General features: G+C 47.4%; 1 protein-coding gene across 1 annotated transcript in view; it reads left to right on the top strand.

The window, feature by feature from the left end:
• The first annotated feature begins 703 nt into the window (after window positions 1-703).
• Window positions 704-12,516, top strand: part of CDCP1 (CUB domain containing protein 1) — a 43,685-nt gene continuing 31,872 nt past the window's right edge. The window contains exon 1 of the mRNA XM_082193006.1: window positions 704-919. Coding sequence (XP_082049132.1) covers window positions 841-919 — 79 coding nt within the window. The 5' untranslated portion in view covers window positions 704-840. The remainder of the gene's footprint in view (window positions 920-12,516) is intronic.

Genomic DNA, 12,516 nt, shown 5'->3' with positions numbered 1-12,516 from the left:
GAAAGCATGTCAAAGTGCAAGTAGATAAATAGGTACCGCTCCGGCGGGAAGGTAAACGGCATTTCCGTGCGCTGCTCTGGTTTGCCAGAAGCGGCACAGTCATGCTGGCCACATGACCTGGAAGCTGTATGCCGGCTCCCTCGGCCAATAAAGCGAGATGAGCGCCGCAACCCCAGAGTCAGCTACGACTGGACCTAATGGTCAGGGGTCTCTTTAAGAAGAGCCTGAGATTAGCTCAGCAGGTACGGCGGGAATCTGTTAATCTCAGGGTCCCAAGTTCGAGTCAAGAGATTTCTGCATCGCAGGGGGTTGGAACTCGAGGACCCTCGGGATTCCCCTTCCAAACCGACCATTCCATGATCCCTGCATTACAGTTCGTAGGATTTTGGGCAGTTAGTTAGATCTCCTGTCTTCCCCAGACAGGGCGCGCCCAGGCACATCAACAAGAGTAGGCGCATAAGTTGAAAATCCCACGGATCCTCTCCGACTAGGAAGCGCAAAGTGTGCACCCTCGAGGGGCACCCGACGCGGCAGCTCGTGGGTGGGAGACGCCGTTGAATCGGGACCTTCGACTTCCTCCCCGGGGCAGCCCAGGCCTTTTCCCACAAGCGCGCGCACCGGGGAAGAGGAGGAGTCCCTTTTTGCACCTGGGGATGGGCGGCAGGGAAAGGGAGGAGCCGTCGCCTCCCTCCTCCTGACCCGAGGCAGAGCAGGAAGAGGAGGGCGTCGCCACCAGATCAGCCACCCCGGAGGAGTCTCCTCCACGGTCCGGCGACCAGGGAGGAGAGAAACTACCCACCCCGCTCCTTGCAGGATCGCAGGGGGCGCAGATGCGCGGAGATGGCTGCGGGTCTCTGGATCGCTTTCCTGCCTCTGGCCCAACTCCTGCTGCTGGCGGCCGTGACCCTGCAGCGCGCAGGTAAGCGGCGATCGGGCGCCTGCGCCCCACGCGTGTTTTGGGTGGGGTCCGCGTAAGGTGCGCCCGGCGGATCGGAAGCGGGGAGTTCCTCCCCCCCCGGGTGTTAAGGCTTGTCCGAATCGCGGAGGGCGGGTTGGAGAGGTAACCGGAGAGCCCCGTGGGTTGCGCGTGGGACTGGGGGTCGTGGGTTCGAACCCAGAGTTGGGCGAAAGAGTCCTGCGTCTCGCGGGGTTGGGCTAGATGCCCACCGGGGTCCCTTCCAACTCTGCGAGTCTCCGATTCCACGAATAATCGACGTCGCGCCAGCCTGCGCGCCTTGGCAACTTCCTGGCCTTCGCCACCCGTGAGCGCGGGAGCCTGGAAAGTTTGAAAGCGACTTGGTGGGGACCTCTTTCGTTTCGGAGTTTTCTTTCTTTCCGTCTGAGGAAAGGGGATCGGGCTGGTTTGAAACTTGAAAGGGGTGCGGAGGAAATGAACGGGAATCTCTACTTATTCGCTCTGCCAAGGAAAACTTTCATGTCTCCTTTTGGTAGCTGGCGCAGTGAAACTGCGGAACTCGCTGCCACAAGAGATCGTGACGGCCACCAGCTTGGGTGGTTTTAAAAGAGGAGAAGGCAGATCCGTGGAGGACAGGCTGTATACGTGGCTGTTAGCCTTGATGAATGTGCTTTTGGTAGGCAACAGTTATGCTTCAGTTGCAGAGGAGAATGCTTTTGTGCTCAGGGCCTGCTTGCCGGTTTCCCATATAAGCTGGTTGGTCACTGTTGGACTGGTTAGTCACTGTGAGTACAGGATCCAGGACTAGATGCGCCCTTGGCTTGATCCTGGAGGGCTGTTCTTAAACTGCATGTCCTGAAGCTGAAGTGATTGGTGGCTGCTAGTGCGTTTGTTTGCTTGTTTTAATGAAACACTGCAATATTTTTCACTTCCACTATCGTTGCTTTTGGTATATCTGTGCTGCTTTGGGACGACTTATTAGTGCTGAAGACGTGATTCATGGCTCAATTGGGTAGAGCATGGTGCTGATAATGCCAAGGTTTGATCCCTGTATGGGACAGCTGTCTGTTTCTGCGTTGCAGGGGGTTGGACTACATGATCCTCAGGGTCTCTTCCAACTCTTCAATTCTATTATTCTATGTATATACTTCCAGTACTATCCCCGCATGTAGCAGCAAAACTGTACGCCTTTATCTGCCCCGCCTGCAGCGAAACATGTCTCTCCCATACCAGTCGCTGTAGCCACCGCAGGCGCCGTAACTCTCCAATGCAGTGTTTGAAACTTCCATTGTCCTAGGCGCATTTTGCGACAGGGACTTTCATTAGTGCAGGCAGTTTCTGAGCTCTGGGTGCCTAAGATTTCAGATTAAAACTGCAGAGTGGAAGGAAAGGAGGACTTTTTTCTGCCTCCCCACTTCCAGCTACTCTCTGAAGACTGGAGAAGAGACCTTCTTAAGAATAATTAGGGGGGCGGGCAGGGGAAGGACTAGACCATGTGAAAAATGAATTTTAGATGCAGTTCATTCATTTTCAGCTTTGTATTCTTGTTACAAAAAAAGTGCACCCAGACATTGTTGCACCCATAACTTAGGTTTAAGGTGCCAGACAGTGCCATTATCTGGAGGTGCATGACTGGGGATTATTACTGCCTTCACACACTAATACCACATCTTGTAGAATTCTATCAGTTATATTTTATCTGCACAATTGGAATGAATTTCAGGAACCAAAAAGCTTTTTTATGTGCAGAAAAAGAGGTTGGAATAGGCCAATATATATGTGGGCTGTCCCTGGATCAAGTGACTTTTATTCTTTATGTTCTCAAAGCTCTTAATGTAGCTCAAGGTTGTCATCGGAACTAGCCAGATGTTTAACTGATAATGAATCACAGTCAGTCCATCATTTGAAAAATAAGGCTTTTGAGCTGTCTTACGCGGGTGGTGCTGTGGTCTAAACCACTGAGCCTAGGGCTTGCCAATCAGAAGGTCAGCAGTTCGAATTCCCGGCGACAGGGTGAGCTCCCGTTGCTCGGTCCCTGCTCCTGCCAACCTAGCAGTTCGAAAGCATGCCAAAAAGTAAAGTTAAAGGTAAAGGTACCCCTGCCCGTATGGGCCAGTCTTGCCAGACTCTAGGGTTGTGTGCTCATCTCACTCTATAGGCCGGGAGCCAACGCTGTCCGCAGACACTTCCGGGTCACGTGGCCAGCGTGACAAGCTGCATCTGGCGAGCCAGTGCAGCACACGGAACGCTGTTTACCTTCCCGCTGGTAAGCGGTCCCTATTTATCTACTTGCACCCAAGGGTGCTTTCGAACTGCTAGGTTGGCATGCGATCGGCAAGTCCTAGGCACTGAGGTTTTACCCACAGCGCCACCCGCGCCCCAGATGCCAAAAAGTACAAGTAGATAAATAGGTACCACTCCGGTGGGAAGGTAAACGGCGCTTTCGTGTGCTGCTCTGGTTTCGCCAGAAGCAGTTTAGTCCTGCTGGCCACATGACCTGGAAAAATTGCCTGCGGACAAACGTCGGCTCCCTCGGCCAGTAAAGCGAGATGAGCGCAGCAACCCCAGAGTTGTTCGCGACTGGACTTAATTGTCAGGGGTCCTTACCCCCAAATGGCAACTTGACTTAGTTTAAGGAGAGTAATCCCTTTTATGAGAGGGTGGAGCACAGAGTTCTTCTTAGTTTGTGTGGAGTGACTCCATGCTTCGATGTATCTGCATGATGGTTAAAGGTAAGGGGACCCCTGACCATTAGGTCCAGTTGTGGCTGACTCTGGGGTTGCGGCGCTCATCTCGCACAACAAAATCCTGGTTGTGCTCATGGTACCAGCTTTTCTCAAGTTTGGGTCCCCAGATGTTGTTAGACTACAATTCCCATCATCCCCGACTGCTAGCATGGGTGGCTCCCAACATATATTTTTTGGCCATGTCCCCCGTAAAGGTAAAGGGACCCCTGACCATTAGGTCCAGATGCAGCAGATGCTGTATGTTCTATATACTGTATATAATGTAAAGGTAAAGGGACCCCTGGCCATCAGGTCCAGTCGTGGCCGACTCTGGGGGTTGCGGCGCTCATCTCGCTTTATTGGCCAAGGGAGCCAGCGTACAGCTTCCAGGTCATATGGCCAGCATGACTATGCCGCTTCTGGCGAACCAGAGCAGCGCACGGAAACGCCGTTTACCTTCCTGCCAAAGCAGTACCTATTTATCTACTTGCACTTTTGATGTGCTTTCGAACTGCTAGGTTGGCAGGAGCAGGGACCGAACAACGGGAGCTCACCCCATCACGGGGATTCAAACCGCCGACCTTCTAATCAGCAAGTCCTAGGCTCTGTGGTTCTGGTGTCAGGATATCATTCTGATGTTATTCTGCTGGCACAGCCAGGTTGTGACTGGGAACACTGTTGGTTGGCCATACTCTTCCAACAGTTTATCAGAAAGCAGCTTTTTAAGAAGTGTTGCAACACTGACCTAGAAAGTTGTCCGATCCGATCCCAACAATTCTGGTGTTGTCTGTGTAGTAGCTTTGATGCACTCACCCTCGATATTTGTGTTGTCAGAGCTTTTCCCCCAAAGCTTTAATTATACACAACTTATGCAAATGTTGCCGCATTTGAGCGAGTTAATGATTTGTGAAGGTGTTCCAGACACCAATGGAAAAGTAGTACGTCCAGTTTTTGTCCCGGCACACTTAAACATAATTTAATTCCCTGCTCCAGAATACAAGTGGTTTTTCCTTCCAAGCTCCTTCATGTCTTACTTCTTTTTGTTATAAAAAAGAGCGATCTTCTTACAACACGCAGCTGATGTTATTCATTCCACTAGGCCTCCCTGAGACAAGAGAGGCAGGAAATAGCAGTTATTAACTGGCTCCTTCTTAATGCTATATTTGCATCGCTGACGGTTCGGATGCTGTGCACAAAACATGATTGTTATCCTAAGCATTTCAAGTCAATTTTATTAGCTTATTGAGGAAATCCAGATTCTTGGTCCTTTAAGAGAAGTGGAGCTTCAATAAATCCCCAAAGCCTTTTTACTGATAAGAATGGAATAGGCCCAGTTGGTTTACTGGATTTGGATGTCAACAAATCTAAACAAAGCTACTAAGCTGACCAACAGAAATTCCGTAGAAGTATTATCTCTGAAGTTCCAATGCATCCTGTCCGTGTACTATAGCTGTAGAATTAGAAGCAGGGAAGATGGTATGGGCACGCTGTGTTCTAGAAAACAAAAAGGTGTGAATTAATGCTATTATTTTGATCTAGGGATGGGCTGTACTGTAGGAAGATTTGTCGCTTGTAGTCAGGCAACAGCATAGCTGAATGTTGACTAAATATCACCCAGACAGCATTGGAAGATAACTCTTGAATTATTGTGCATAAAAGAAAAGAAAAAATCCCTGAAGGATGTGACTTATCTTGCTGGAAGGTTTTGGATCTTCTCCCTAATGGTGATTAAATAAGAACATGAAATCTTGACTGGTTTACACCAAAGGTTCCACATCCGGCTTCCCATAGCTGCCTCTGGGAATCACACAAGGAAGAAACGAAGGCTGAAGAAGAAGAAGAGGAGGAGTTTGGATTTGATATCCCGCTTTATCACTACCTGAAGGAGTCTCAAAGCGGCTAACATTCTCCTTTCCCTTCCTCCCCCACAAGAAACACTCTGTGAGGTGAGTGGGGCTGAGAGACTTCAGAGAAGTGTGACTAGCCCAAGGTCACCCAGCAGCTGCATGTGGAGGAGCGGAGACTCGAACCCGGTCCCCCAGATTACAAATCTACCGCTCTTAACCTCTACAACACACTGGCTCTCAATGTTTCTCTCCCAACAACTGCCATTCAGTGATGTTCTGTTTCCAGACCTGAAGTTTCCACTTAGCCCTCGTGGTTCTATAGCCCCAACAAACAAACCTTCCATGGTTTTTGTCTAGTCCCCCTTTGGTGACCTTTGTTGTGCCTTGACTTTAAAGTAAAGGTAAAGGGACCCCTGACCATTAGGTCCAGTCGTGGCCGACTCTGGGGTTGTGGCACTCATCTCGCTTTATTGGCCGAGGGAGCCGGCGTACAGCATCCAGGTCATGTGGCCAGCATGACTAAGCCGCTTCTGGTGAACCAGAACAGCGCACGGAAATGGCGTTTACCTTCCTGCCAGAGCAGTACCTATTTATCTACTTGCACTTTGACGTGCTTTCGAACTGCTAGGTTGGCAGGAGCAAGGACCGAGCAACGGGAGCTCACCCCATCGCGGGGATTCGAACCACGGACCTTCTGATCGGCAAGTCCTAGGCTTTGTGGTTTAACCCGCAGCGCCACCCGCATCACGCCTTGACTTTACTGCTAACCAATTTCAGTGGACAACCCCCAAGCTCTAGAATTTTATGACTGGGAGAAAAACCTCTCCACGTGCTTTTTCCAAGACGCACAACATTTTATACACCTCTACCCTGTCACCATTTTTCTCAGCTAATTATCCCCAAATTTCCTCCTAGGGATAATTTTAGTTGCCCTTTCTCCCACCTTTTCCATATCCTTTTTGAAATGGGGTGACCAAAACAACCACATGGATTTGGTTTCTATAATGGCATGAATATATTAGCACTTTTATTATTTTTGGGCCCCTTTCTTCTTTTCCCACACAGAATTCATTTTTCTCCACAGCTGCCACACGCAGAGTTGCCATTCTCACACAGGGACCCATCACAGCCCAGTCATTACCAGTTCAGACTCCAGTAGTGTATATGTGAAGTTGGGGTTGTTGCTGTTCTTTTGTCCCCATGTGCTTGTGTTGAACTGCATTTACTATTTTAATGCCAGTTCAGCCAGTTTGGAGAGGTCGTTTTGGAGCTCCTTTAATACCTTGTTTTGTTTACCACCCTGAACAATATAGTATCATCGCCACACTTGAAATAGTGTGAATGAAGGTGCCTCACCCTTTTGATCGCTTTTTTCTGCACCTTTCCCCAGCCCTACAATATCTTTTTTGAAAATTGGAAAACCTATTGTGGCTTTGCTATTTATTTACAAACTCAGGTCTAGAGAATTACAGTATGAATCTCTTGGAGACAGCAGCAAGATTTTAGAAAACAGCATTATGCATATATATGGATCCAGATTTGCACAGAGGAAAAAAAGAGGTATTTCAAAATCCTATTGACCAACCAGGGTGGATAAAAATCAATGATTAAAAAAAAATCGGATTATTTTATTTAAATTGGATTTTTAAAATAAAAGGCTTTTGGAAGAAAAATCTTTCTAAAGATAGCTTTCTATTTAAGTTACATTATAGTCCAAAGGCTATTCATCAGGAAATAAGGATTTGTTTTAAGTTTTTCATGTGTGCTAAAACTCAGTCTGTTTTTGTTTTTTTTAAAGAATTGTTTAACCACATCAGTTAACAAACATGGATACATATGCTATAATGTTATTGTTTTAGTTAAATAAATTGTTTAAATTGTTATCAAGGAAATGATTATTTTTCCCCTTCTGATAAAGTACAGCAGAAAAGGTGTCCAAATATAAACAGTTAACTTATTAAACCTCACAATAATTTCATAATTATCTGTCTATGCATTTCTATTAGTATAACCAAATCAAAAATTTTTGATAGATCTGTAAAAACTACTCTGAAAATTTATTATTCCAAAGATGAAACCACCTTCTAGTTGTAAATATTAGGATTATACCAGCAAGAATGAGTCTTTCTGTAAAGATGAAGAAGAAGAAGAAGTCTTACTGACTAGTGATTTAAATCAATTTGATTTAAATAAAACCCACCCTGGTGCGTAGCAGCCGCCATTCATGTCTTTGTAAACTCAAAGCTAGACCACTGTAAAGCTCTCTACAGGGAACTGACCTTTATAATCCTTAAACAACAACAGGAAGTTCAGATCGCCATGGCCTTACTCCAGAAGTTAGATATGTCATTGGGAGTACATCCCTATGGTATCTAGAGTGGTGGTACCTCTGGTTACATACGCTTCAGGTTACAGACTCCGCTAACCCAGAAATAGTACCTCGGGTTAAGAACTTTGCTTCAGGGTGAGAACAGAAATCATGCGGCAGCGGGAGGCCCCATTAGCTAAAGTGGTACCTCAGGTTAAGAACAGTTTCAGGTTAAGAACAGACCTCCAGAACGAATTAAGTTCTTAACCCGAGGTACCACTGTATTATTCTTGCACCCTGTTGTTTTTCTATGTGCTTGTTTATATAGCTTGGACCCAACATTTGTTGCCATTCCTAAGACAGGAGAAGAGTTCTCTATCTTATATGTACTTAGCTATGTGCCAAGTTAGGGATGAGAAGGTCGGTGTGGAGAGGCGTTCTTGATAATGCCTCTTTAATTGCAGAATATTACATCTAGGAGACTTCATAAAGTCTGACGGCAAGCGTCTTCCTCCAGACGTGTTATCTTCAACTAGATTTTGATGACTGGTGTGAATGGTAAGATGTACCATGTGCAATTAATAAGGCTTAGTGTATTTTGTTTCAACTAGTTTGTTTTCGTTATCCACTCCAAACATTTGAGATGGGCTGAATTGCAAATCAAATGAATAAAAGCATTCCTTAAACCCTTGCAGAACTGGACAGCAGCTCTGTGCAATTCAGAGAACTTCCCTGGACTTACCAGCCAGCTGCTCCAAATCCAAAATCATTGACATCACAAAGCTGGCTCTGAGCAGTTTATGTTTGGTGGAATCATAGATGTGGACTGACCTGGTGATATTTGAAAGTGCCCAGCGTACTTCCTTCCTATGTAGCATATTTCATAGAATCACAGAATTGTGGAGTTGGAAGAGACCCAAGTGTCATCTGGTCCAACCATTAGCTAAAGCTGGAGATGGAGATTCCACAGGTGTGTCTCTTGTGGCTTTGTCACTTTCCACCTGCTCTGCGTTGGCAGCGAATCGTCTTCAGAAGCATGCTGCCTTTGAACGTGAACTGTTTAATAACTAGCACAATGGAGGCGACACCAGAAAAACTGAAACTGCCCTAAGATGTGATTAAGCGTTTCAGGTGACCACCTTTAGGAAGCTCCGCAGAGCTCTTTGGGTAACAGTATATTAGAAATATTCAGCCCCGTCATCCTTTTTTTCTCAAGAGTTTTAGCAATGTAGAGGCAGCAATTGCTGTTGAATTGTTGGGTTTTGCAATGGGAACATAAGAATCCGCCTTGTAATGAGACCAAGTAGCCTTGCTTTGACTTGCAGCTGCTCTCCAGGGTTTCAGAAAGAGTCTTAGCCCTGCTTGGAGATGCCAGGGCCTTTCCCGTATTTGCAACTACCCCAATAAATATTCTCCAAGTAAACCTGATGAAACAGAACCTTGGCTACTGGGAATACATGAGATGCTTATATCATAGCACCCAAAATTAACACGGCACACTCCTTTGGGTGTTGTTTACTGAATGCAAAGTCAAACATGTGAAATTGGGTCCTAAAATATTTAGAACATCAGAACATTTTCTGGAAATACAGTGGACGCTTGAGTTGCAAATATGATCTGTGTGGGATGCACGCTTGCAACCTGCAGCATCCATAACCCGCAGCTGCGCTTCTGCGCACCTGCGGGTTGTGATTCGGCGCTTCTGCGCATGCGCGCCCGCCAAAATCCGGAAGTAACCCGTTCTGGTACTTCTGGGTTTCAGCGGTCCGTTACCAGAAAAAACGCAACCTGAAGCATCTGTAACCTGAGGTGTGACTGTACATTGTCTGGAGCACCAGTATTACTAATAAACTGACTGATAACAATTTCCTGGACAAGCCACATCAATGGCTACAACTTGGTGGTAATGGCATTATAATGTTTTATTATGTAGCATTAGTCATCTGCTGATAAATTTTCCCAGTGTTTTGTTTGAAAGGCTCTACTATTGATCACTAGCCAGGATAGAGTGACATAGAAGCATATTCAAAGTATTCAGGAAGGGACAGCTGTAGCCTGTAGCCCTGTACCCATTTACTTGCGGGGAAGCCATACTGAACTCAGCGGGACTTTCTTTTGGGTGGATTTGTGTAGGACTACACCATAAACGAAGTATCAAAAGTATGACGTCTTGTTTCTTCGTGTACAATGCTCAATGTTTCTCCTGCTCCTCACCATCACCCCCACCCCCCTGTCTGGAGAAACAATGGAGTGCCACTCCGGGGGTGAAGTCCAGCCACTGTGTTAGTGTGAGGGGAAAGTTTGTTTTGCTGGGCAGGTTGGGTCAACAAGTGTTTTATTTTTCCTTTTTCCCTGTCAGCAAACAGTTAATGAATGGCAGCCTCTGATTGGCCGGGGTTCCAGGAGGGGGAGTTGAAAAGGAGAGGATTTGGAGAGACAGTTGAGGAGATAGGGAGTGAGAGGAGAGAGAGTTGGTTCTGGGTAGAAACATCCACTCTGAGGAATATATCATAAGCTAGAGAAAGGAGTCTCTGAGCTTAGCATGAAGGACAGTGTATGGTGTCCTGTGAGAGTAATAGGCCAGGAATTACCGTATTTTTCGCTCTATTAGACGCACAGGACCATAAGACGCACCTAGTTTTTAGGATAGGAAAACAAGAAATAAGAAAGCAACACAAAGCATCCTTAGCTAAGAGGGAGCGCTCCTCCATCTTCACTCAGGAGGCTTTGCAGAGCTATCCCTGAAACCAGGAGAGCAAGCGGGATCAGTGCACACCAATCCCTCTTGCCCTCCGCAAAAGCAAGCCTACTGGCTTTCCTCCCACCTCCCGCAAAAGCCAGGGATAGCCGCGCGAAGCCTCCGCAGGGCAGCGGATCCCACTCGCTGTCCTGGCTTCTTGTTTAGCCGTGCAGCCTCTCCCAGGCAAGGGGAGCCTTCATCCCCTGCCCTGGAGAGGCTGCGAGCGGCTAAGGCTCCCCCAAGAGCCGCACTCCCTTTAAAGAGCGTGCGGAGCGTGTGTGTGGTTCTTGGGGGCTTTTCCCCGAGGAGGGAGAAGGGCAGCCCTTCTCGGGGAAAAGCCCCGAAGAGCCACGCACACACTCCACACGGCTCTTTAAAGGGAGCGCTGAGCAGAGCCTCCTGCCTGCACTCGCTCCATAAGACGCACACACATTTCCCCTTACTTTTTAGGAGGGGGAAAGTGCGTCCTATAGAGTGAAAAATACGGTGACTGGGAGGCTGAGGCTCAACCAGGAGAAGTAGAAGCTGTAAAGAGACAGTCTACTTAGTGCTCATTCCAGTCAGGAGGGGAGAGATTCTTTTATGAAAAGTGAAGACTCCCAAACCAGTTAAGAGGGGTGGGGAGTTCCCTTGGGTCTGTTACTTGGAGTACCTCAGGAGTCGGGTTGTCAAAGGGGTGTGCAACTGACAGGAAGTACCACCTTGTTTAAGAACCAAAGTATCAGGCGGCAACAGTTGTGCAACAACTGAGAAAGAACTGAAGTGAAATAACATTATAATCTGAAGTATCCTATGTTTTACCCACTTTGTGTCATAAACTTCCTTTGTTTAATAAAATCATTCTTGCTTATTTGATCAAACCCTGCCTGAGACTCCAAATCATTAAGTTTTCCCTCACACACGTCCCCCACAAGATAGTTTGTGGGAATTTGTGGAAGTGGTGTTCCGTGAGGGGGGTGCACTATATTTAAGTGAGGGCCGGCCCAATGGTATCAGGGAAAAAGTGCCGTTGTGCCATTGCAGTTATCAGCACCAAAGTGACCTCCATGGGGCACAAGCTTGAGGAGCGTATATGGAAGTCCTGGGCTGCCTAGAAGACAAGATTCCCCTCTCAGCCTGACGTCACATTTGGCACCAGCTTGGCTGAAGAAGTTGCCAGAAGGAAGTGTACAAGGCACCATCCAACCATCTTAGGGACTCCACTCTGCATGGTGTTTACTCCTTAGCCCTTTCACCTCCAGAAGACAGCCTGCAAAGCTGCTGAGGTTTAAGATCAGAGTGATTTCAGAGGCACCATTTACCCGTGTGGTCTTGCTTTGCAGATTATTCAGGCATGCTGGCTACTAAAATCAGGCCTGTTCACTGGTACTGTGGGGTCTCAGGAAGAGCCACGGAGGCCTGTTCTTGTCCTGTTTTTGGGGGGTTAGCCTAACTGATGCCATTTTGCTTCTGTAGAAAACTGCCTGCTTTAGTATTTAGGAGGGTGAGCCACAAATATGTGAAGACCAGATAACGTTGCTAGGCGATTTTCAGGAAAACCTCCCTCTGCCAGGCAATTCTCCTCTTCAAGGTCTCCAGGCAGGGTGTCCTGTTTAGATCAGCGCAAGGAACCTCGAAAGAGGGAAAGGGAGGGGGGATACCTACAAAAAATATGAATAAAGGCTATTTGGGGCGGCTTCACCATCACACTGGTGGGTGTGGCTTGCCCGCTCTGTTTTACTCAGCTGAATAAAGGAGCGATTCTGGGAATCTCCTCTGCCTTTGGCATTTATTGGCTTTTCAGTGACCGAGGCGGCTTGGGCCCGATTAGCGGACCCCAACAGTCCCATGGACCTTACAGGAAGACCATGGGAAGAATTCACAGGAAAGTGCCTCCCTCAGCACTCTTGTAAGGCCTAAAGGCCACCTAAGCAATCTGGTCCAAGGTACGCAATCTAGGAGCAATGCATGCTTAGTTAGTCCCTTTGAAAGACAGGCTT

Source organism: Podarcis vaucheri (genome assembly GCF_965113315.1).
Source record: "Podarcis vaucheri genome assembly, chromosome: 12".
Classification (NCBI taxonomy): domain Eukaryota; kingdom Metazoa; phylum Chordata; class Lepidosauria; order Squamata; family Lacertidae; genus Podarcis; species Podarcis vaucheri.
This window is presented reverse-complemented; position numbering and strand designations above follow the sequence as displayed.